Source organism: Musa acuminata, chromosome BXJ3-8, assembly GCF_036884655.1.
Source record: "Musa acuminata AAA Group cultivar baxijiao chromosome BXJ3-8, Cavendish_Baxijiao_AAA, whole genome shotgun sequence".
Lineage (NCBI taxonomy): Eukaryota > Viridiplantae > Streptophyta > Magnoliopsida > Zingiberales > Musaceae > Musa > Musa acuminata.
In genome coordinates, this window is record NC_088356.1 from 50,622,128 (window position 1) to 50,648,259 (window position 26,132).

General features: G+C 38.0%; 3 protein-coding genes across 3 annotated transcripts; 1 reads left to right on the forward strand and 2 right to left on the reverse strand.

The window, feature by feature from the left end:
• Window positions 1-1,733: 1,733 nt before the first annotated feature.
• LOC103995741 (probable pyridoxal 5'-phosphate synthase subunit PDX1) lies at window positions 1,734-3,085 on the reverse strand. Its single transcript, XM_009416421.3, has one exon. The coding sequence runs from the start codon at window positions 3,040-3,042 to the stop codon at window positions 2,107-2,109; it is 936 nt and encodes a 311-aa protein (XP_009414696.2). The 5' UTR covers window positions 3,043-3,085; the 3' UTR covers window positions 1,734-2,106.
• Window positions 3,086-4,647: 1,562 nt separating this feature from the next.
• LOC135644058 (ATP-dependent RNA helicase-like protein DB10) lies at window positions 4,648-19,147 on the forward strand. The gene is made up of 8 exons (XM_065161452.1): window positions 4,648-5,200; window positions 5,348-5,509; window positions 9,278-9,346; window positions 10,170-10,439; window positions 10,537-10,887; window positions 16,973-17,250; window positions 17,413-17,799; window positions 18,298-19,147. The coding sequence occupies exons 1-8, from the start codon at window positions 4,910-4,912 to the stop codon at window positions 18,950-18,952; spliced, it is 2,463 nt and encodes an 820-aa protein (XP_065017524.1). The 5' UTR covers window positions 4,648-4,909; the 3' UTR covers window positions 18,953-19,147.
• Window positions 19,148-19,567: 420 nt separating this feature from the next.
• On the reverse strand, window positions 19,568-25,693 carry LOC135644059 (phosphoenolpyruvate/phosphate translocator 1, chloroplastic-like). The gene is made up of 9 exons (XM_065161453.1): window positions 25,189-25,693; window positions 23,450-23,572; window positions 23,209-23,361; window positions 22,794-22,879; window positions 22,534-22,618; window positions 22,267-22,386; window positions 22,043-22,111; window positions 20,044-20,173; window positions 19,568-19,925 (listed from the first exon to the last, which is right to left on the reverse strand). Exons 1-9 carry the CDS (start codon window positions 25,555-25,557, stop codon window positions 19,855-19,857), a joined length of 1,206 nt encoding a protein of 401 aa, XP_065017525.1. The 5' UTR covers window positions 25,558-25,693; the 3' UTR covers window positions 19,568-19,854.
• Between the last annotated feature and the right edge of the window lie 439 nt (window positions 25,694-26,132).

The window sequence follows — 26,132 nt, forward strand, 5'->3', positions numbered from 1 at the left end:
GGCTTCTTAGATGATGATATAGTACAGATGAACAGAAGATATAGACAGGAAGAAAGAAGAAAAGTATGAATTGTTCTTTAGAACTGACTAGAATTTGACTCACCTCAAATCCAAATAAAAAAAATCACAGGGGTCCTGTGATTACTAGTGTGTGCTACATAGCTTTTAAGCACATGTTAAGAAAACTAGGCTTCTCCAGATCTTTCAAACAAGTGTAAGTACTTTGATAAAGAACAACCTTTCTTGTATTGATTCCTTGCCAACTACAATGCCAATAAACAAGGAAAATAAATATTGCTAAAGGATGTTGATTTTAAAGATGCCAAAACTGTCCCACAGATATATTTCCTTCCCTCCTAAGGACCCAAAGGAGATGTGCAAATGCACACATGCAGATTCTTCAATTGTCCACTTCAACTCATCACAGAGACTAATCGAATGCTGCTATCATAACCATCAAATGCTCTGCCTGTTGAAAATGGCACCTGTATCAGGAATTCTGAGTCATGGTTGCCTCAGCTAAACACAGACATACAATAGTAAGTGGTAACAATCCTTGTTTTGTTCCTTTTACTCGAGTCAGATGCCTAAATTGTTAACATCAGCCCCTAGGATCCCAGTAGTCTTCAAGTACTCCTCACTATAATTGGTTGATGAGGATCACAATAATTCATCAAAACTGCCACCTCAATCTGAATGGATCATGTTCACTCGACTACTTGCATGCCAAGTTCATGAACAATAATGAATCACAATCATCCATCACATAGAACTCAAACTTTGATGATTGGGTTGGCACTTATTCACAATGCAGCTATTTCTAGATAAATTATCTCAAATATAGACACGTCACAAAAGCATAGTGGGTTAATTGATGAGATAATTCATCTTTCGGAAAACTCATCTCTGTTGACAAGCATACTAGGTTATCTTACATCATACAATCAAGATGACAACTTGAGTTAGCACAGGTTCATAGTCCAACAACAACCACCACCTAATGTCCCAGTTATTCGGGATTAGCTACATCGATCTCTTGTTGTTATTAAGCTCTGTCAAAAGAATTATGTTTAGTACAAGTTCAAAGCGATCTAACAAATTTCATAAACAAGGGTACAGAGTTGCAGCAGTTCACCAAATGTTTCGCCTCGAAAAAATATATATTTAACATGTATGCTAAAACCGCACGCTATATATATGTTTCCAGTATCATGTAAGAAGCTTCGTAACCAGAAAGTAAAGCCTATATTTATAAAAGAAGAGGCAAAGAAAGAACAGTACTGAGATTCTAAGCAGGGAGGATAAAAGTAGAGGCTTGGCATTATCAGAACAATCACATACCAACGCGATCCCATTTGCTAACCAAGAGCATCATAATTCATTTTAATAACCTGCCATGCAAACATAATATTTTCTGTAGCCACAAAATGCAGACATTTAATGTACTCAGACAACCGCCTCCAAGCAATCGAGTACGATAAAACACATGAACATTCAGACACTCTGGAAAATCCAAACAACGTATAGTCATATATCAGCACAAGTGTAATGAAATCCATTTAAAAGATGTAAAAGGCAGATGCCTTGCATCTAATTGCCATGGGAAAAGATACATCAAAGATCCCTAGGGACCGTAGAGCCATAAAATGGATAATTATGTCATAGAAATCAGACATCTGCCACCAAGCAGTTTAAGTAACACTAATATTTCAGATAAATAAAACACCAGCAAATCCAAACAATGTGCTGTATAGCCAAGAAGTGCAATGATACTCAAGATTTGCATTTAAACATGTAAAAAGATATAAAAAGCAGATGCCTCGCATCCAATTGCGGTGGGAAAAGATACATCAAAGATCCTTAGGATTATTATGTCATAGAAATCAGTGACACAGACAAAAGAAACGAACACTGGATCCAACTACAGCCCATACCAAGAGCAGATGATCCCTTAAAGCACAGGTTACACTAGGATTAAGAGCAGAAATAGCTGAGTTGCTAATAGAGCAATCAAGCAAGCAAATTAAAAGAAACTATGTTAATTCAAGTATGAAGCGACCCGAGTACCACGTTGAATGAAAGGAACCATTTTTCTCCGTTCCTCTGCTACTCTGAGCGGCTTGCGAACCTCTCGACATTGGTGTCGTTGAGATTGATCCCCACCATGGCCTCCCCCAGGCCGCAGCTCACCTCCGCCAGGATCTCCGGGTCGCTGTAATGGGTGACTGCTTGAACGATGGCCCTGGCCCTGCGCGCGGGGTCACCGCTCTTGAAGATGCCGGATCCGACAAACACGCCATCGCAGCCGAGCTGCATCATGAGAGCCGCGTCGGCGGGGGTGGCAACCCCTCCAGCAGCGAAATGAACGACGGGAAGCCTGCCGAGCTGTTTGGTCTGCATGACGAGGTCGTACGGAGCGGCGATGCGCTTGGCGAAAGTGAAGACCTCGTCGTCGTCCATGTTGCGGAGGGCGCGGATGTCGCCCATGACGGAACGGACGTGGCGGACGGCCTCGATGATGTTGCCGGTGCCGGCCTCGCCCTTGGTGCGGATCATGGCAGCGCCCTCGCGGATGCGGCGGACGGCCTCGCCGAGGTCGCGGCAGCCGCACACGAAAGGCACCCGGAAGTTGTGCTTGTTGATGTGGTTCTGGTCGTCAGCGGGGGTGAGGACCTCGCTCTCGTCCACGTAGTCGACCCCGACGGCTTCGAGGATCTGGGCCTCGACGAAGTGGCCGATGCGGGCTTTGGCCATGACGGGGATGGTGACGGCACGCTTGATCTCCTTGATGAGGCCGGGGTCGGACATGCGGGCGACGCCGCCCTGGGCGCGGATGTCGGCGGGGACGCGCTCCAGGGCCATGACGGCGCAGGCACCGGCCTCCTCCGCAATGCGGGCCTGCCCGGGGGTGACCACGTCCATGATGACGCCGCCGCGCAGCATCTGCGCCAGCCCCACCTTGACGGAGAAGGTGGACGACTTCTTCGGCTCCGACAGGGCGGCACCCTTGCCGTAGACCATCACAACGCCGCTGTCCGACATGTTCGATGAAATGCTCTGCCCCTCCTGCCGTCTCTCGATTGTACAAAAACGAAGGGGTCGGATAGATTTGGCGCAGTATTTATATGCGGCGGGGTGGGCCGGACAAGAAATGGCCGGCCCTAATCACACCGCTTAGTCTCTCTGTTACATTTATATATTTTTTTATTTATTATTATTATTATCAACAACGAATTTTTAGAAAAAATATCTAATTTTAAAATTTTCATACGTAGTATTTCAAAATTTAAAAATTCTCACATAATATCTTTAAATATATGGAGAAATTATTTTATAATTCTTACATTTGAAAAATTTTCATAGACATTTCTAACCACCCTCGTTGTAGCCGATCATGACCTTCGTATAGAGCCATGGGTAATTAGTTTTAAGTCAAGGGGATATGTTTGACGAAGTCTATCTGCATGTGAAGATGTAGACAATGAGAAAAGAAGAGTAAAGAGCGATTGACGTTACTTATTAGTTAGTATGCGAAAACTTAAGTGACCGATTGAGGGGAAAAGAATGGCCAACATTATAAAATGATCGTTTCTAGAAAATAAAATTTAAGCTTTTTTTACTACAAAACTCAAAATTAAGATTTTTTTTTCGAGAATTTATCTTATTATTATTGTTTTTAAAATTTTTAAATATCTGAAACCTAATTCGTTGGTGGTATGTTAAAGTTTGAAATCATTGGGTATTAATATTAAATCTCACCTTCATTATTTATTATTTTCATCTTGATTTTCGATAAAAGGAGAATATAATTCCCACCTCATATTTAATTTTTTTTTTATACTCATGCTTTATTTGTATATTTTTTATAAAAGAAATATTTTGTCTACATTACCATGAATTGTTAGAGAAATGCATATTACTGTTATTTCGACATACGCAAATAAAATTTAGAATAAAATCAAACTAGTAAGAACAAAATGATATTAAAATTATAGAAACAATAATTACAATTTCCCCTCTAATAAGATAGATTGCATCGTCACTCCCATATGATCTTTGGTCTAAGGTATGTCATCCCACAGTATTGTCAATCATGTTGATCGTAGACAATCATTCATATCATAATAGCACATAATTATTCTCCAGTATTAACATTATATGATCTCACAATTTAGATATACTTTCTTATCGTTTTGGCCATTGATTTAACTTTATCATTATTTTACAAATAATGTGGGCATTTATTTGTCAAATAATAACAATAATCCAATAGGTGTTAATCTATCAGTGTAATACTGTCCAAAATCCCATTAGAAATATATATATATATATATATATATATATATATATATCTCAATATAATAATTATTGAAATATAAAAATAAAAAATATTACAAATAATTAATTATAAAGAATAATATGTAATTAATCCAACTTAAAGAATAAAATTGCCGGAGGACACATTCACGATGACAACATAACTACGCTTCCCAACGCCTACCAGGAATGTGATTGGGGGCGGCTGGTAGGACCGGCGCGCGGGATGACAAATAAGGCGGTGGAATTGGAAAATACGTAATTAAATTATTTATTATTGGTAGTAATAAGAGGAAAGAAAAGAAATAAAAAAGCAGAGGCGAGAGGAAGACAGACTATAATGGTTGCACGGCCGATTCAACCCTCGCCACCGCATCATTTCTTTCGATTCCAAGCCTAACGAGAGGAGGCGGCGGTCTCCTCCTCCGCCAGATCTTCCCGTACCCCAAACGCCAAACGCTCCTCGATTCCTTCCGCATCCCAAAAGAGAGGCCTCTTTCTAGGGTTTGGCTTCCGGTGTACCTAATCTTCGTCTCCCGACGATCCGAATCTGCAGCGGGAGGGGTTTTCATCGGAATATTGTTCTTCGAGTATGGCTGGAGGCGGCAGCGCATCGAGCAGGCCGCGGTACGCCCCCGAGGACCCGACCCTGCCTAAGCCGTGGCGGGCGCTGGTGGACGGTAGCACCGGGTACCTCTACTACTGGAACCCCGAGACCAACGTCACCCAGTACGAGCGCCCCGCCGACGAGCTCCCGCCGCCCCCTCCCCTCCTGCCACCGCCCCCCCCTCTCCTCCCTCCCAAGGCCGCCTCCGTCGTCCCGGCTGAGCGCCGCCATCATCACGAGGATGATGATCGCTATGGCCGTTCTAGGAGCCACCAGGTTGGCGTCTCCTCTTCCGAAGACGACCTCATTTTTATTTTCCCCTTAGATTTCTATCTGTTTCCTCGATCTCGCTGTGAATGTGGTTGTTAGTTATTGATTTCTTCAGTAGTTGGTAAAATTTGTATGTGATTATTATGATTTTAGCACGGAGGTGGTAAAAGCAGTAGCATGCATGACCATGGGCATGACACCAAGGACTCACGGGAGCCGAGGGCAACTTCTACCAGAGGCCACGCATCATCTGCGGATGGAGGGGCCTTTGCCTCTGCCGAAGCATATCGCCGTCAGAACGAAATAATAGTCACGGTATGTTAACCGTGGTGTGTCAATTGTTGTTGAACTCCATGCTTCTTGAATGTTGTTTGGTATAAACATTTGAGGAAGTGTTCTTTAGAGGTTCTGTTTTTCTGCATCCAAGTTCCATACAACTAAGTTTTTTTTTTTTTTTTGCATATAAGACATCTATTTCTACTGGATGATTCCCTTCATAGGTGTAGAGCTTGGGCTCTTCGTCATAAATGACAAGTTTTTTAGGACATCCAAATACTATAGATTACTAGTTTGATTTAATTTGGTGGATCTACATCAATATTTAGATCTTTTAGTTTGAAGGATTTTTCTTATGTTATTTGCTATCGAGATGCTTTCATGCTTGTAGTTTATTAGTACAAAAAGATTTGATACTTTTGTGAAGCCTTGTTAATTTGAACTAAGTAGTGTTAGCAAGGTATGGATACAGATATGGGTGCAAATGTATATATTCGAGGAAGTGGTAAGGTTTACAAATGTATGGGCAGGAGCAACTGAGAAGCACAACACATGTATCTATGTGCAATGTACACATGCATATCTGTGTGTATATATCAGATATGTGTGTATTATTTGAATTCTTTCTGGTGATATGGATCTTTGGAGTACTTTCTATACAATGTACATACTACATACTATCTATGTAAAGATCATTGTTACTGATATATAAATATAATGTGATATATGTATATGCATTTTATTAAAGATAAAACACTTATATTGTCGGAGTATATCAGGATATAAGAAAATGTAATTAATCTATGAAGCATAGAGAGGTCTTTGAACTCTTTTTCTGTGGTTTGTGTTACATATTTCTCAGCTTATAGGTTAAAATCTAGGATCAGATGAAATTATTATTTCAAGCATTAGAAGTTGCATTTTCTACATGTTTAAGGTTCCAAATCATGGAACTAGTACTCTGAAGTGCGTAAGCAAGATTCCTGCTACCAGTTGTAATTCTAACTTGAATAGGTCCAAATCCTATGCACATTTTGCAGTGCTTTCTATATTACACTCACACACACCATTTAAACCAAAACAAGCACAAAGTTCTGACATCTAATGCAATTTGAAAAAGCAACAAATATCATGAAGATAAACACCAGCAAAAAAGATGATACATGTGCCATCATGGTCCATGTTCGATATAGAATGTTCAAGATGCTCAGGAGGAATTATTGTGACATATGACATGGGTATACTTAAAAGCTGCACATGCCACCTCCATGCTTTATATGCATTGAATTTTGATTCTTTTTGGAGCTTTCCTGGTTAAATTTTCAAAAAATCCTTTTTAGCGGTTATAAAGGTGTTCTGTTATTCATGGTGTTAATGTCTTATTACAAGAATGATCTTAGGATTTGTGGTTTTAGGTCATCATGGAGCTGCCAATTAATGTGAGTTGTATTTTAGTTGTATAAGACTCTGTTTACATTCTTTTATGAAATTAGCCTTTTATCCTTGAGTAAACAGGGGATTCATTCCTTGCTTATTATGTGTGATTATAAGTCACAAAAAGAGACATTATAATGTAAACAGAGTCTCTTGTATAGCATAAATCAGAGTTTTTGTACAGTATATGCAAAGTTATGGACATATTAGTTTGTAAGAATAATGAACTACAGTAGCTATATGATGCCCTCTTTTCAAAGATGCCATGTCGTTATGTCTATATGGTGCAACATGTCCTTGCCTAGTGGAAGTATTCATTTAAAGTTTTTGTTGTTTCAACTGGGTACTTGTGGAAGTACTGATGACAAGAGTAAAGTAATCTCAACTGTATTTTTAAGTTAATAACAAACTTGATCTTGATCTTTTACACCTAAGCTCTTACCAGTTCTGCCTGAGCATAGAAATTCTGGAAGGAACAAACATAAGGCTTTTCTTGACATGACTCATTGATAGCACTATGCGCATAGAAGTCCCACACGTTCTTTCCTTGGTGTAATGGAGTCTTGTGCTATGATGGTCCATATGTTATTATTCAAAAGATTTAAGCATGAACTTCTGGAAATTGCCATTGTTTTAGATTATTATTATATGCCTTTTAAGTTTTCTCTGTTGAAGTGCCACTTAAGCTTGATAACAAGAAATGAAATAATGGTGATGGAGAACCATCTAACTTTACAAAGGATTTCAAAAAAAAATTATTCTAGGCAAAGAAATCAACAAAGAGCTATCAATTAGTTGGCCTGGAAATTTTAAGAGTTGTGTGGAAAATTGAAAAGTCATTTGGTCTTTCTAGGGATTCCTTTTGTATTAAGTGTAATCTTATAGAAATCACATTTTTGATTTCTAAAAGGTATACTAATTCTCTAGGATATTACTTTTGAGAATCATTGCCTTCATTGATTATAGTAAGCCTCCTAAACTTCTATAAATAGTAGAGATTGTCAATGGATGACTTCAGATTTGAATGAAAAAGAATTGCATCTTCTCTCTTTTAGTCTCTCTCTCTCCTCTCTAATCTCTAATCTCTAATCTCATTCTCTCCTCTTTAATCTCTATTCTCACTCCTACTCCCTCTATTTCTCTACCTTGTTCTACATCAAATGAATTAAAAAATTAATATATATGTATATATATATATATACACATTTATCTATACATACCACGATGTACCATTTGGTATGGGTTATATGTACTGGTCCAACAAGGGATCGATATGGGCGATACAGACCAGTCTATCGATACACCTCACTGTGCTGTGTGTCGGTGTTGTAGGCTTGGACGATCAATCAAATTAGTTTAGTTACCAACCTAATACATACTGTACCAATAGTTGGTCGGTATACTGGTATGGACCAGTAAGATGAACCATGTATATATATGTGTGTGTGTATGTATATATATGTGTGTATGTATGTATACATATGTATATATGTATACATACATACACACATATATATGCACACACACACACACATATATATGTGTGTGTGTGTGTGTGTGTAGTATTTGTATACACATATATATGTATATACACATACATATGTATATATATACATATTTGTGTGTGTGTATATATCCATATACACACACACACATATATATGTGTATGTATATGTATATATATGCTTCATCCACACAATAAGGGTGCCTGCCTGTTGTAAGATTGTAGGTCTTCTAGTATCTGAAAGTAGATACTTATAGTACATATAAGAAGGCCCACGGGCTTCATGAGAATGTAGCTAGATAGTTTTGAGCACTGAGAGGGATCCTGACCCTAATGAAACATGCATCCAAATGATTAGGAAAAAATCTGGTGGTATATCGATTGGTGCATTTTCTGATTAACTGACGGAGAACCGAGTCTCTCTAGGTGAGCTTCTAAAGAGAAGACCGAGCAATGCTGGTGTAGAGATTGTGATTTGTGATTATACTAATGGAACCGGATAATGCTTAATACCTGGATTACAACTTGTCCAGCGGGTTTAGATTTTGTTGTTTATCAATAAGAACAATGAGAAACAATTCTTCATGTACTTAACTTAGTTGGGACGGAGTCTATAGATTGATATCTAGTAAAACAACAGCATTGGTGTTTTTAATTGATCATATTTGGAAACAAAATTTCAGATTGAATTGTATGGCAACTTATATATATTGTGCTGGCTGGGCTAATGTGCTGATGGTTATAGATGATACTGTTGTTTTATTTGCTCTTGAGTTCTTTTTTGCATTCTCAATTCCTCTTTTTCAATTAATTTATGTTATCTTGAAGTTTGGTAATTGGTGTTGTTCTTCAATGGTGACTTTGCTTAGGGAGATGATGTACCTGCACCATTCATGACATTTGAATCTACGGGTTTCCCTGCAGAGATTCTCAAAGAGGTAGTTTTTTCTGCTCTTTTGTCCTTTATCCTGCATATAATCTGGCATATGATGCATGTGTAAGTTTCTTATGTTGTAGTGCTGATTCATGCTCACTGCACAAAATTTCCAGTTTCTGTAGGTTTAGTTACAAATTACATGCTTATGTGTGTTCTACTTTCTTTCCCTTTTGTACTTCTTTGTCGCAGGTGCGATATTCGCTCCAGGGTGGAGCTAATGTCGTACGCTGTGCTGCATTGTGCCACCCTTGTTTTTTTGGGTGGCTGCTATATAACCCGAGGGCCCGTTATGGAGGGCTGAATCTGGAAGGGCTTACTCATTGACCAGTTTGTGGGTGGGCCTGCCTCCGGTGATATGGTTCAGGCTGCCACTCCGGTCTACACGATTGAAGGCCCTTTCTGCTCCAGCTTTGCATTTGCAAGCAGTCGCCAAGTTGGAAAGGGCTTTCTTAGTGACCAGCTCGTGACTGGGGCTGCCTCCAGTGACATAGTTCAAGCTGCCACTTGAGTCCAAAGGAAAGAAGGCCCTTTGTCCAGTGCTGCTTGCATCTGTGAGCATCTGCAACTGGGAAGGGATTTCTCAGTGACCACTACGTTGCTGGGTTACCGCGGTGATTGGTCTAAGGTGCCATTTTGTTCCAAACAAAAGAAGGCCATTTCTCCTGCTTCTGCTTGCATCTGCAAGCCCCGGCTTGCATTTCAAGGACGCACTTCTGGCATAAGCTTAATACTGTGCTTTAATTGTCAAAGATATGACAGTAAGTAAAGAACTAATTGGTTTGTACCAATGGCCCTCATGGGGGTTGATGGTTTGCCTTTTCCAGGTATACCATGCAGGTTTTTCTCACCCAACTCCAATTCAGGCTCAGTCATGGCCAATTGCATTACAGAATCGTGATATTGTAGCCATTGCAAAGACAGGATCAGGCAAAACACTCGGGTATCTTATTCCAGGGTTCATTCATCTTAAGCGCCTTCGCAACAACTCTAAGCTGGGTCCAACAATGTTAATACTTGCACCAACAAGGGAGCTGGCAACACAGATACAAGATGAGGCTGTGAAGTTTGGCAGATCATCAAAAATTTTATGCACGGTTTGTTCATCTTATATTTCATTTCTCTAGATGAACTTGTAAAATTCTTTATATACAATTTTGTTTCTGGACACTTACCTGTGTTTTGTGGTTCAAGTGTTTATATGGAGGTGCACCTAAAGGCCCTCAGTTGAGGGACCTTGATCGAGGAGTAGATGTTGTTGTTGCAACTCCAGGAAGATTAAATGACATTTTGGAGATGAAAAGAGTCAGCCTCCGTCAGGTTTCTTATCTGGTTCTTGATGAGGCTGATAGAATGCTGGACATGGGTTTTGAGCCACAAATTCGGAAAATCGTGAAAGAAGTACCACATCGTCGCCAAACACTTATGTTCACGGCTACATGGCCCAAAGAAGTTCGAAAAATTGCTGCAGACCTACTAGTTCATCCTGTTCAGGTTAATATTGGTAGCACAGATGAGCTTGTTGCAAATAGTGCCATCACCCAGGTACTTAACTAGTGCTTTACCTAACAAATTGAAATTGGTAGTTGATGCAACAGTAAAAAGTTATTGTTCTTGAGTTTCTAGAAGCATTTTTCACATCCTGATATGTTTGCCAAATGGTCACTTAGCCTGTAAAATTAAGTAAAGCAAGTATTATAATCATATATTATAATTTTCATTGTACTGGTCCGTACAGACTGGTATTTACTGAGCCAATCAGAATCCGATTTTTTAATTATTACTATCCTGTTATTAATAATGTTAACGGATTTTATTAGCTGTTCACTCTCCTCCTCCCATCTCCTTTTCCTCTGTTTTCTCCTTTTTTCCTCCTCTTCTACTTTTCGATGCTGCCTCCTCCCCCTCCTCATCATCATTGCCTCCTTCCTTGTCCTTGTTGCCCCTGTCTCCTTGCCCTTATCACCATTACTGCCTCCTTCACCGTATTCATGTCACTGCTTGTTCCTTGTTTTCATCCAGTTGTACTGGCATCATCTTTTCTGTTCTCTCTTTGGTCCAAATGGTACAGACCTCTACTGAGGGTTGCTGTGCTGACAATTATCAGTACTGTCACTCTCTGCCTGCCAACTGATATGGCACCCAACCTAGGTTTTCATCTATTTACACAGGCTATACCAAATTATTCGAACAATCTGGGATTTTTTTTGGTTTCTCCGTATGATGCATGACAGGGTTTGTAAAATAAATAGCATCCAAAACAATCTACAAATCTTTCAAATTTTTTTACTTCCTATTGACCCCTTCATAAGAAGCTTAGAACTGAGTCACTCCATTTAAATAAAAAGGGTATTGTTTAATAATTACTTTTTAGATTGGGATTGACCATTCTATTACAAATCTTTCAAATTTTATTACTTTTTGGATTGATATTGCAAAAGGGTAGTGCTTAATAGTTAGTATTTGAATTGTGCTTGATCATTCAATGGGATTGCAATTGGCTTAATAGAGTAATACTTACCAGGGGATTGTCATTGGTAAACAATGAATTAAATAATTTATAAAAAATGGAAAATTCTGATAATATAGTACATGTATGTCAATGACATAACCCACAAGTCTCTTGTTGTCTCATTTATTTTGATCTACTTGTTTTCTTATGTGCATGTCTCGTGCTCCAAAACATTCCCCTGTCGACATGCATTTTTGCCTCGTCTGAGACTTTTCCTAGTCTGCTGTCTGCCTTCTCCATTTTGATACAGCACTGTTCTGGCAATAATACCCCTAAACCTACTAAGTTGGGTACCTTTAGGAAAATTTACCAAAGGAAGTTGATGTGCTAGGTTGTTGAAATACATATAAGGTTGCTCCTTGTCTTTTTGGATGGCTCTCTTTTGACCTTTAGTTATTCTTGAAATGTGTTTTTTGACAAATGATGTATAATTCTTCTTAATTTTGAGGTGCTTAAAGAAAATAAATCCTCTAAATTTTGGCTCTTCTTGTCTCTCCTTATTTCCTTGGTCTTTAAGCATAAATGACATCATACATATGCAATTGTAGGTGAGTTCTATGTTATTTTCTTTTATTGACAAAAATAATAGTGAAAAACTTGACTGGCATGTCACCCTAATTGTCACTGTATAGATATCTCCTTTTCCCTTTGATTTCACTTCATTAAATTTGACTATTAGTTCAATGTTACGTGTGTAGGGTCTTGTCATTAGAGAATTGTAAGGAGATGTGTTTTGTTAGTTATCTTTAATATGTTATGCTTCCAAAGAACACAATTGTACACTAATAATCCATGTTTGCTTTGACTTTATTGTGGGGGGATCTTCTCAATTGCTAAATATCATCCAAAGTTAGTTGGATAATTGTGTTTGTTGGAAACTTTTGCCTCTGCAAAAAGGTCAACTTTTTCCGACTTATCTCAGTTTTTGAATTTAAGAAATATTTCTTGTTTAAAACTAAGCAATGTCCATGGGTTAAATTTTAATTGTAGAATGAAGCAAGAACGAAGTAGTGCTATTAGAATAAACTATTTCTCCATTAATAGTTGAAGGTGACTTGAACATTGTTGGCTTTTGTTAGAAAAGAGTTATCTTTTTGAAAGATTTGTTAGAAACTTCAATTGTTTCCATCAAGGTGATAGCTTATTGAATTGTTTCCAGCAAGAACGTGGTATGGTATTCTTTGTTGGCCAGGTTGATGATTTTCTTATTTCTTTTCACATCTGCTAGTTAAATCCATGTATGGTCAATTTGATAGTGACTTAAATGCTCTCTCTGCCGATACTATCATCTTGAATAAGTCTTCAGATTTTGATAGTTTTAAATTTTAGGAGCATGTGCTACACTTAGTTATCTATTCCCTTGGATCGGCTCCATGGAGTTTTCAGTATGTCTAGAAATCTTGCACATGATGTATTCTTACAACTAGAGTTGATGATCACTTGAAGATCTAGGCCATATTGATATTGCTCCAGAAAGTTAAAAAAGAAGTGTGTCAATCTTAAATGCAGTTGAATCTTGTTAACGAAAATGTAGTATGCCGGAGGTGTAGATCTAAGTTACAAAGTAGATGATCACAAGTACCGAAATTTTGATGTCATCACTGGTTGGGGGAACAATTATTGTAAGCTGTAGGCGACTATTCGGAAGCCTTCCTGCCATTGAGCTTTATTAAGGGCAATGTTCACTAGACAATTTAAACACTATCACATCCTATTGAATTACTATTAATGGGTAGAATGGAGTAATTTTAATTTCTCTGATTGTAGACATGCTTAATGTGTAGCCCAATCTCCTTTGGCACTTCCACTTTGTTTCTTGGCCTATAATTTGTAGACCTTTGACATTGATTAATATATATGTTTTGGAATGTTATTAAGGAGTTGCACCAAGCAAATTTATGACAGCATAGGGTTAAACCGTTGAATTATAGGGGTTAGGTAACCTTGCTAAATTATTGTAAGAATTTCGATACAATGGTGAATAATATTTTTTTTAACTCTTTAAAGAACTTCATTTAGATTGTTGTTGCCTACTATGCCTGCTCATCGTTCCCTGAAATTGAGGGTCATACACATGCTTTTTTCACTAAAGGTCTGTGTAGCTGCAAGTAAAATTATATGAGAAAGGCTTTTATTCAAAAGATTTCTCGTGAAAAATCTATATGAATTGTGCATTGGACGATGAAGAAAGAAAAACAATTATCCCACCCATTCTATTAATTGAGTAGGTTAAACAAGAGCTTGTCTTTATTTTTTTCGAAAAAATATTGTTAAACAGTGATGGAAAGAGATGATTTAGAGAGCTTTTCTTTTGTTTTTCCAGAGAAATTTGGGAAAACTCTCTAAATATTTTTTAATTTTGCAAAATCTTTTCCTATCAAACAAATAACTCTTTTGGTGATAAAATAGTCTTCATAAATTTGATGTTGCAACTAAACACTTTTCTTAAATTTTATTAACCCACAAAAACAATTGTACTAAGAGAATTGGGTCCATGCACCACACATTAGATTTGTAACGGCTTTTGTTGAAGTTGTTTGGATTTCATTCCCGAAGTACCGATTACTTGTAGACTTAAATTAAAAATTGATCCATTGAATTCAACTCTGCATCTTTCTTTTCATTTTGTTATTTTTGAAATGGTTTTCCCTTGATTAAATGAAAATTAGGCTCCTTAGTAAACAAGAAGGAGAGATTTCTTTTTTGTTTCAGATGATCTTGGGTTTCTTTATCAACTTTAAGAAATGCACTGCCTTTTTTCTCTCTATTTTTTTTCAATTCTCTTGATATTTCTTTAAGATTTAATGCACTCTTTGAAAGTGATTAGTGTTTTTAATATCAACAAATCTGTCAAGAAATTTGTTTTTTTTTTCATTTTGCTTTATATTTCTTTAAGATTTAATGCCCTATTTGAAAGGGATTAGCATTTTTAATGTCAACAAATTTTTGAAGAGATTTGTTGATTGAGAGCAATTATTTTTTTGCTTGGTTGCATATTCCTCTTATTTAACTCCATCCTTTCTCCGATCCCTATCTATTTATTGTTGTTTGTCTAACTTGTCTGACCATGACAATATGACATTGGAATGGATTAGTAGATCTTTCTTTTGGAAGGGTGGGGATATCTCAACAATTTTAAGTAATTTACCATGTAAATGGAATGGATTAGTAGATCTTTCTTTAAAAAGAGTAGGAATCCCTTAACAATTTGAAGTAATTGGGTAAGTGGATCTCAGTGCACCAATGAATTGAATGGAGGTTTTGGCATATCAGGTTGCTGGAAATTTAGTTTGTTTCATTAGTTGCTGGCAATAGCTTTCAAAATTCAAAGGGCAATAGTATTATGGGGGACTATCTTTGCTCAAAAGGAAGATGCATAGTATCTTTGTTTGTTTAAAAGGAAAATGCACCTAAAGTCAATCAAAATAGGTTGCAGATTATATCTTGCTAGGTTTAATGATTTATAAATTGCTAAACCCGTGTTATTTTGAATGTCCAAACCATGAAAACGAGTTTCTAGTGAAGAAAAATAACATGTGTGAATGAGATAATTATCTTCAAAATTAATGAAACGAACCTTCTGACCCTGTTTCTGTGAACTAATGATCTACTCTAGATCAATTTGTTTATCCTGATGGGTTTGATGTTTGAGAATGAACAGTAGAAAAAGAGAGTCACAAAGTGATAAAGTTATTGAGAAGCAGAGAGCCCTCTCTGTCTGAAATATAATGAAATTCCTTAATTTATAGAAGTCCTCGTACAATCATCTTTTACTCATTAGGTTCTTGATTGGACAAACTTGATTTGGTTACTCTAACCATGAAATCACGTCATCTAAGTCAAGAAATTGCATTAGAAATGAAAATCATTAAGCACTTATAAATTAATGGACAAACCTATTTGGCCATACATTCATTTTTCATTAGAAATATCTAGAATTCATAGACAATTTTGATTTTGGTGTTTGGACTCATGGATGGTGTACTTAATCATCAAAAACCTTTTTTGGATATATCATGACCTCTTTCAATAGCCCCTTAATATATAACAAATATATTAGAACCTAAGACCTCAAATGATGGTACTTCAGTATTCTACACTTATTTATCAGAAAATTTTAGAGCGATATTTTTTCTGTATGCAAATCTTCTTTTGGATTGCCATCACTAGGCTTTTAGGAACCTTGGCCCAATGTCTGATGTGGCCGATAATTATAGCATCTTAAACTCTTATGAAATAGTATTTGTTAAAACTCTTTGGAAGGGTCCTTCCTCATTAAGATGAACATCTATGTGTTTGTCTAATGCCAAATTATATTTTATTGCAGAAAGGTTTTCTGAATACTGCTAACTGTTATTTTTTCCATTGTATAATTAACATCAATGACTGAATGCTTCTTTGGTCATAATCAAGGATATCCAAGGTCTCATAGAACAAACTTTGTCTACAACTATTTTGTAGATTATAAGTTTGGCATACTTGGTGAGTCAGGAAAAGCAATTAGATCTTTACTTCAGTGGCATTTTCATGGTGCCTCGTTGGAGTCTGGAAGGAGTGCAATAATATAATTTTTATGAAGAAGGCTTTTGCTGTAATTTTTGGTAAAAAAAGCTTCTATGAATGTTGCTTCCTTCTTATGATTTTTGGGAAATATGAAGTATTCTTTCATGTTTCATGCCACAAAAATGCCTTCCGACTTTTCTGATTCCTTGCCTCTTTCTTCTTGTCTCGACACTTCCTAGGAAGAATTCATATTCTATTTTGTTTCATTTCCTTGATAACTTGGTGGGTATGCTCTTTCAGCTTATTCTTGGTAAATCATTTAGAAGTATCTTTTATTTTACCCAGGCTTAATGTATAAGACTTGAGACTAATTGTTTTGGCAGAATAACTATTTATTGGTCTAAGACACTATGGATTGTTGCAACACCTTGTGATAACATAATTCTGAAATTACATGTGCAAGTATGAAGTTGAACTCACAACACTCCCTCTGAAAGTACATATGTTGATACTGATTTTGATGCTTAAATTTCTTTCTCCCTCTCTCTCTATATGTTATGGAGATGATAATTTATTTTGGTAAAATCTAGTTACTAACGTTTGTGTTTATTACAGTATGTGGAAGTAATTACCCCGCTAGAGAAACAACGACGACTAGAGCAGATATTACGGTCCCAAGATCCAGGTTCTAAGGTCATAATATTTTGTTCCACGAAGAGAATGTGCGACCAGCTGGCTCGGACCCTCACTCGTCAGTTTAGTGCTTCTGCTATTCATGGTGATAAGTCTCAGGCTGAGAGGGATAGGGTTTTAAGTCAATTTCGCACTGGAAGATCTCCCATTCTAGTGGCAACTGATGTTGCTGCTCGAGGTCTAGACATCAAGGATATCAGGTAATGGTTTTATGATATTTAGTTCAAAATAGGAACAGACAGTGATGTCTAATTTTGAAGGCTCATCTGCTTAAAGCTATTATGCATGAATGATTGCTTATGCTGCTTTAGATTTGAAGAATTGCCTTGCAAGGAAACCCATTGAATCTAGTTTTGCTGCAGGGTTGTGATCAACTATGACTTCCCCACGGGAGTTGAAGACTATGTTCACAGAATTGGTAGAACTGGTAGGGCAGGTGCCACTGGATTATCTTACACATTTTTCTGCGACCAGGATTCCAAGTATGCTGCAGATCTTGTTAAGGTTCTTGAAGGTGCCAACCAACGTGTTCCAAAGGAGTTAAGGGACATGGTGTCACGTGGTGGATTTGGCGGCAGGTCTCGTCGCTGGGGTTCTCGTTCTGATGCTCGTGATGGTGGTCGCACACAAAGTGGAAGAATCAACTCCAGTTACAATGGAAAAGGTGGGCAGGGCCTGCTTCCTCTGCCTGTTAGATCAGACATTCAACATGGCAGTCGTGGAATCATTGACCATGAGCCTCATGACAGGTACTTATGATTCTTTTGTTATCCTAGTAATCATATATATGCTTTCACTGGATTTGCAAATTGTCATCGAACAATTCACCTTAAGTGCTTGCAAACCCAGTGTTCCATGATATGGCGTTATTCCACACTGCAGCATGGAAGCTAATACTGTGTTAGGTTTTTACATGAATTACTCTTGCATAGAAGGAAGATCACAATGCCAAAGTACTTGGAAGACTATCACATTTGTAAAATGAATGAAACTCAAACTTTAAAATGATGCATATTTATCTTTCGCCATGAAATTTACCATTAAATAATGTCTATCCTCTGGTGATATGGATTTAGCCTATAAAGTATGTAGGTAATAACATATGTGATGTCCATCCTTTTCATGTTTCATGTTGTGATATTGTACAATGGTTCTAAGAATCTGAACTGGGGACATTGTTTCAACTGTTAGTTGGACATAGTTGTAGTTTCTATTATGTGAGTTACAAAAGCACTTATGACATGCAGATCTAAAGGCCGAGGCCGAAGCCCCACCCGTAGCCGCAGCCGGAGCCGTAGCCGTAGCCATGGTCGGAGGTATAGCCCTACTTCGAAGAGGGTACCCGCTCGACATGCAAGTCCTCATAGCAGGAACCATGGTCGCAGTCGAAGTAGGAGCCACAGTCACAGTCCTAGCCGTGGTTTTGATCGTCATGGGGTGGGAACTGGGCAGGCATCACGTGTGGGTTCATCACCGGCAAGGAGGGTGCAATCGCCGGTAGTTCATGGCTCAAATGATCCAGATCGTTCACCTATGCAGTATTATGAAGATCAGCAAAGACCGCAGTCGTATGATGGCGAACACGGGCGAAAGGCTGAACTCGATCACTCACCCAGCCCACATGATGAGATAAGACGGTCCCCTTACAGTATCATAGACAACGGAAGACCACAAGGATCACCCGGCCAAGGGCCATGGCCTGCAGGGTCGTCACCTAGAAATGGTGATACGGAGCAGCCGATTCCAAGGTCTCCGCCATTGCAGAATAACAAATGCGGTGGAGAGGAGGAAGAAGGCATGATTCCCGCAGACGAGGAGGATGGTGTAATCCCCCTCGAGGACGATATTAAGACATCGCCAAAGTCAAAGTCTCCTGCCCGGAGGCCTGGGCTGGATAATTGATTGTGCAGAGTAACCCATCATCTAGGATGGACGGACGGTGCAAGTTCCTCGTCCTGAGTTTGGCAGCATTCCATGTTTGTGTTGTAAAATGTCCACTGACATGATAATACTCGAACATTCATTTAGCTGTGGTAGTAGCTAGTTTGTCTGAACCCCCCTTTGGCGATACAAGACTGGCACACTGTTTCTGTTGCAGTACTTGGAACTTTTGATCCGCTGTTTCTGTTGTGCCAACCTGATTAAACTGTTTGAATTGTTGAGATTGTTTGCATGCACGGGGAGCAAAGATCCGAGAACCAGTTCTAAGCCAGGGGGTAAAAATATCCCGTAATCAGGTGATAAAACTTGGATAAACCGTGTCACTTTTTATAATATCAGGTTCACTGTTATTATTATTGTCATTAGTTTTGGGACACCAAATCTGATTCAGTCGTATTGAGACTGATTTATTTTGATACAATCTCTACACTGTAATGTATACCAGATTGGTCCAAAGAAATCAAAAAATATATATAAATATACATATGATAAGCATAACTCGGGCGAAGGGGGTGCACAAAGTATTAGTACACCGTCCTCAATCACAGGTACAGGCTTTGTTAACAATCGCAAGGCTTCATCGAAAGGGTAAACGGAGTTCCAATCCATGAAAAATATCGAAAAAGCCAGAGTACTCCAAAGATACAAACCCTAGAAACAGAAGTTGGAAAAACAGCACCTACTTCATATTGCAGCAGAACATGTCACGATTTAGAACTTATGGAAAGAAAAACACCAGATATTTCGCAAGCAAACAAGAGTGTTCTCAAATTCCATACCCAGAAGAACGCCGTGGAGAACAAAGCAGGATAAACATAAATTGCCTAATCCCTAGTAACAGAGGGAATGAGAAAAGCAGCTAATCATGCAGTCTTGGGCTTGATTTTCTTTACCCTCGAGTAGAGAAAAACTCCAGCGAGTGCGATGCCGGTACCTGCAACAGAGAACTTTCTTGATGAAGGCACAAGAGAATGATGGTGAAAAAATACTGAAGACGTACTCAAATTTTATACAGAACCAGCATCGGTGGAAGGGCGCCATAAAAGTCTTACCGAGTGAATTGATGGGGGAAACTGGTGTCCTGAAAAAGAGGACTGAAGTCACAATGACCACGACCCGCTTCACACAGTTGCCGACGGAGTGGGTAACAGGTGATACCCTTGCCAGTATCATGTATGAAACCTAGCAGACAAGTTCAAGTGATCAGCGAGCATTCATACGGGCAAAGCTTCCAGCAGACGAAAAGTGAAACAACATTTGCCATCCAGCAATAGAACGGAAAAATATCCTACGCTGATCACACCACTGGGAATAATAAGAAAGGAACAGCAAAGTGTTCTCTTTGTTCAGAAAAGGAAAAAGGAGATTCTATGCAACAACACAAGGACACGGATCAAATATAATGACTCGTAAACCATTTGGAGAAAACTAAAACAGTGGTCCCTAAATTGGAAATTATGCTGGTCCCTGAATGAATGTGGTCAAACCTGAGTCTATATCTGATAACCGCTGCTGATGGTATGGTCAGTTTAGGATATGATGAAGGAAGATAAATTCAGCAGGTTCTAACGTCCAAAAAGCAATTCACTATGACGAGGGTTGAGTAGATTCAGAAGTGTCACGAGGGAAAACAAGACCAAAAACTTGGTTAGAAATAAGAGGAAGGAGATGATGGCCCTAGAACTAAGGACACCAACCTTGTTAAACATATCACTTTCTTATCTCTGGTCTTATGTAGTTGTCAGGTAAAGTTCTTGACTTCCACTGTTTCTCCTTGGATTCAGTCTAATATAACTTCTAATCTTGATGACTTAGATTCATATCATATCCTCAGGGCCAAGATCGGTTGTAACATTTCACACATATATTTTGAACTTTCATCTTACCATTAGTCATCATAGCCCTCTCAATGCAATATTAAGTCCTTTTCATATTCTTGGAATTTATGTGCTTTCGATACATTATATGATCAAATCTGTAAGGCTTTTGTGAATTTAAATTGTAAAACACATTGATTGGTAGGTCAAAATTCATGTTCACTAAGGCAAATATTTTATATTTATAACCTTGTGATTAAGCAACATAAGATTATCGATTTTCCCCACAATTTTTTATCATTCTATTACATTTAAGATAATAACAACTCCACGGGTTAACCCAGTCTGACCCCGTATGCTACAACCAAATAAAAACTCAGACTGGATCTGATACCTATGGTTGGGAGAATGATCAATTTTTGGCAAAATGATGATAACTTCAAACTCTAAGATCCCAAAGAAACACATCGTAGATTGAAATATAAATATGTCACAAGGGTAAGAAGGTCAAAGGACCAGCTAGAATTAGTTAAAAACTATTTTGAAAGGAGTGGAGAAAGTTAACCTTTATAAGCATAAATGGAAGAAAATGATCTGTATAGAAGTAAGGTGACTATTGTTGTATGTGCCAGTTACTTTTGTGATCGCTTGCACGCTACAAGAAACTCCAATAGTACCATATTAAGCATCAAACATCATAAGGTATGAAGCAATAGTGACTGGGGGGTACAATGGTATAAATCCACAAGGTCTTTCTTTCCCTTTTTTTTTAGGAAGGGTAAGTAACGAAAGCAGGATTCAAGCCCAAGACTTTCCTATGAACTGTCAAAGTCTTTAACAAGTAAGCTAGCTAACACTTTCTAAATCTACAAGGTTATTTATGCACTTAAAAACTAATTTAAACACGAAATACTAAAATGGCAAATAGAAGGTGCTCCTAAAGAACCTCAACTTTTGGCAATTAAAACTCTTTTCAGGATATTGACAAAAATAAATAAATTCCAGTAAATTTCTAAAATAAAAGATTGACGAGCAAATATTAAGAAAGTATTCACAATAACAACAGCACAGTAAATAGACAATAACTCAAATCTATAGTATCACATTGAAAATGTTCTTTTATTTATGACTCAAAGATAAAAATCTTTTCAAAACATAAACATACAGGCACACTAGCTATATATAAGCTCACTGTCTATGCACGAAATATGCACAATAATTTAGAATATCAAACCTGCTGATAAGCGTGAAAGCACAGTGCTGCGAGACAAGATCTCATGTATATCTCTTTAAGATTCAAACCCTAAAGCATTAAGCCAAACAAGAATAACAACAGAATTAGATGTTCCAGAATACTACATTTACATCAATTTGATTGTAAATACACATTTATTATGAATTTTAGATATATCTAAATACAGAAACTATATGAGAATGCGCCTTCAAGACTTTACTTACAGTGGACTGCAGATATGAAGGGGTAAACTTGATGCCCTCCACAAACAATGTTGCAGGAGCTAGGAGGAAAAATGACATAATAGTTATCATGGAGAAGAGATTTATGTTGTCCAATGATTCCTGTAACATAAAAAAGCAAATTATGGCACAAAATTTGCCTCAGGAAGTGCTTTCGTGAAAATTAAATGAAATAGTTCCATATGTGAAAGATTATAATGATGTTTGTTAGCATAGCATACACATTCTGCTTCTAGAAAACTTGATCACCTCTTTCTTAACCATGACTTTCTTGCTAAGCACATTGCGGGATTGGAAGGTCACATTCGAAGCCATTGCACTCCAAAATCCAGCCCTGATTACAACATAGGAACAATCCATTAAGATTATAAAAATACAAAAACAAAAAAGGTATATTTTCATTATACTGGAAAGAGCTGAGTTAAAGAGACCAGATGATTCATGCAAACAAACATCAATGTTTTGAAAAGCCTGATAATTTCCTAATTTGAAAAACAAACATTATTTACCAATTAAAAGAAGCTTCGGTGAGAGAGGCCAATGCCACACCACCAACAATTGGCACAAGGGATGCTAGAACCCATATAGTAGGCATCTGCATCCACATCAAGTTTCGATTATTTGCAGGGGAAAAAAAAATCACAAAATGATAAAGCTACCATCTTCAATTTAGAAGAGACCATTTATGGTGTTACAAGTTAATAATACGATAATCAAAGGACAAATATCTCCATTTCTACTAGTTAGAGGAACCTTTACAATCTTCAAACTGCAAAGATTTTAGATATACTAAACATAATTACCCAATTTCAAAATAGATTATCCTAATATATACATCAGAAATATTGCAAGGCAGGAGATGCTGATCAATTGTACAAAACATAGTATCCTGTTAAAAGGAAAAGAAAAGTTTAAAAGAATCACCTCCCCTAAAAATAAGGCAGAAAGAAGGACAGAGAAAAAGGGCTCCATAGCTTTGATTGTGTGCGTGAATGAAACAGCAACCTTTCCCAGACTCATATTTGTAAAGAGGTTACCCATTGTATGGACTGCAGCCAACGGTAAGATGGCAGCAAGCTGAAAAGAAGTGATGATAAAATATCATGAATTGATCTACTGTGCATCTTCTAATGCTCAATTGAGTACCACTATCACAAAACATCACCTGTGAAGCAGAAATCTTAGGTCGCTTGTATAGATTAGTGGTCCACATGAATAGGACAAGACACGTTCCAACGGCAAATTGAACTGTTGTGATGGTAAGTGGAAATTGGAAAACCTTCAGAACCTGTGACATATAGCAGCCCAAATCAGATGGCAACAAAGACAGGACAACTAATGGTCATGGATAAGCAGAAAATTTCTTTAAGAAACAAAAATGCTGGAGGAAAGAGCATTTATTGAAAACAAGAATGGTGTTTCAACCAAGTCCACTGACAAAAGTACGAAACAGAACAATTTAGTTTCTGGAAATAAAAAAAATTTGATGTAATGCGATCAACAATCATGAAATTGCAATTGTTTTTCAACGTAAAAAGGCATTCATCAACAATTTCATCCACAAGAATATTGTCTTCTTTAGCACTATGATATCAAAACAAAAGAATCTGTTATATATTTTTTGTAATTTCAGTGAAACCCATGTGATCACTTTGACAAAATTTAGCAATAACACGGGAATATAATTTTATCGTAAAATAAGGTTTGCCACATCCAACAACATATCCAGTCTGCCAACCTGTTAATTACAAAGACACACTACAGGATTTAAGGAAATCAAAGGCAAACCTAAAAAACATAAAACCAATTTAATTAAAAAGCTTTAGTTTAAGGTTTATATCCACAACTCAAGCTTAGAATTAATTCCATTTAAACTCTCATCAACTAAAACAATGCCATCAACAAATAAAATACACCTGAAATCTATCATGTGTTTCACTAGCGCATTCATCCATTGCCAACGTAAAATTTCCGATGTGCCTTATATTGATGGAAAATTCATTAGACACACTCCATAGTTTACACACTAATGACAACACTTCCATACATACCTTCTATAGCATCAAAATAATTAATGGATACACATTTATTTTTGAAAACATTTCATGATAGATCTCTAAAAATCTTTATCATAGGCTTTTCAAAATCAATAAAAGATGCATGCAAAACCTTCTTCTCTCTATATGTTTTTCATTAATTGTCTTAGGACAACTCTATCATAGGCCACATCATTTCATTTGGAACCATAATCTACCGAAGAAATTGACATTTGGAAACTAGGATCATCGTGGGCCAGCTAGGGCTTTCAGACTCGGAGCAAAAGAAAAAAAAAAAATTAAAGAGGATATAGCTGATGTCATGCCATGCCACCGATGGGGTATAGGCAAGGCCGCTCTTATTATCCCACGTTCAAGGTTGAAAGTGCAACGACGCTAATGTAAATAAGCCAAAAAATCAGAAGAAGATGATGAACATATTGCTTGGAATCTACCCTAAAAAAAGAAAGAACGAATGAGTTGGAGTCTTCTGCTTGCGGTTGTCACAGCCAGCTGAGTCCCTCTTTCACATGCACTCAAAGCTAATAAAGATAGACATGACAATTCTAGAAGCTCAACTTCCAATTAAAGAAAAAAGAAATAAAGGAAGAAAAGGTTGCAAGAAAGGAATGTAACAGCCAAAGATCCAAAAAAGCGCACATAGTTAAAAATACACCGGCAAACATCCCGGATCATTTAGATAGTGGACCAGAGCATGCAGATCTGCAGATTCAAAGCAAAGGGCACAGATCCAAGTGACACGGCCACCAGCTCCCCCAGTATCAAATATTTCCATCAAAGAAGAAAGAAAGAAAGAAAGAAAGCAAGAACGGAAAGAAGAGAGCAGAGGAAAGCGGAGAAGACGTGCCTGCTTATTGTATATGTTGAAGTAGATGTTGAAGAGATACCAGAGGCCGAAGAGCGACCCTAGCTGCACCGTCTGCAGGATCCCGCCGCTAGCAGTGGCGCCATCGCCGGCGGAGGCGCTATCGGGGACGGAGGCCGCGCGGGCCGCAAACCGATCATCGGGCCTTCGATCCGAGAGGGACGGGAGGGATACCAAGGGGCGGGGTGCGCCGGGGAGGCCTTGGGGTGAGGAGGCGGCGGCAGCGAGTGGTTGAAGGCGGGATCTGCAGGTGATGCGGGGAAGGAGTAGGAGGTTTGGCCTCGGGGTGGGGGGATTCTTGGAGTTTCGGAGGAGTGGCGTGTAGGAGGGAGAGAGTGCGGCGCTCTGCATCCCTTCTTCTTCTTCTTCTTCTTCTTCTTCTTCTTGTCCAGTTGACGGCTTGCGAAATGCGGAGGGCCGCGGGATGAGGAGGCGGCGGAGAGGTCGAGAGGCAGAGTGCGTGGTGGGTGGCGATGTGCAATGAAGAGGCCGGAAACACAAAATTATATATTTCTTCGTATTAAGTGATTTTTCGTTTCTATTCCTCAAAATTTGAGTTTAACTCTATATATATATATATATATATATATATATATATATATATATATATATAACCGAAAAAAATTCTCATGGGTTTTATTTTGAGCGCCCCATATTTGACGAAGTGGAACATCCTAAATATGATAAATTTCCCTCCCAAAAAAAAAAAGTTTGAATGAGTACGTTGAACTTGAACTAATTCATCTTCCATAAATCGGTAAAAGGATTCGGTTCGTTTTATATAAATTATTTATCATCTTTTGTCATGTTTACCTCTCCCTCTCCTTCACATCTACCTACCGTCATACCTATAACCTCCCCTTTATAGTCCTTTTTATTTTCTTACTTTTTTTTTCCATCAATATATTTTTTCTCTCTCCTTTATC

Excerpts from the sequence above, each read along its gene's own strand:
- LOC103995741 (XM_009416421.3), bottom strand. The coding sequence starts at position 3,042 with ATGTCGGACAGCGGCGTTGTGATGGTCTACGGCAAGGGTGCCGCCCTG.
- LOC135644058 (XM_065161452.1), top strand. The coding sequence starts at position 4,910 with ATGGCTGGAGGCGGCAGCGCATCGAGCAGGCCGCGGTACGCCCCCGAG. Across the intron at positions 9,347-10,169 it reads CTGCAGAGATTCTCAAAGAG|GTATACCATGCAGGTTTTTC; the intron begins GTAGTTTTTTCT and ends TGCCTTTTCCAG. Across the intron at positions 17,800-18,297 it reads GACCATGAGCCTCATGACAG|ATCTAAAGGCCGAGGCCGAA; the intron begins GTACTTATGATT and ends TATGACATGCAG.
- LOC135644059 (XM_065161453.1), bottom strand. The coding sequence starts at position 25,557 with ATGCAGAGCGCCGCACTCTCTCCCTCCTACACGCCACTCCTCCGAAAC. Across the intron at positions 22,880-23,208 it reads CTGCCTTATTTTTAGGGGAG|ATGCCTACTATATGGGTTCT; the intron begins GTGATTCTTTTA and ends ATGTGGATGCAG. Across the intron at positions 22,619-22,793 it reads ACCGAAGCTTCTTTTAATTG|GGCTGGATTTTGGAGTGCAA; the intron begins GTAAATAATGTT and ends TGTTGTAATCAG.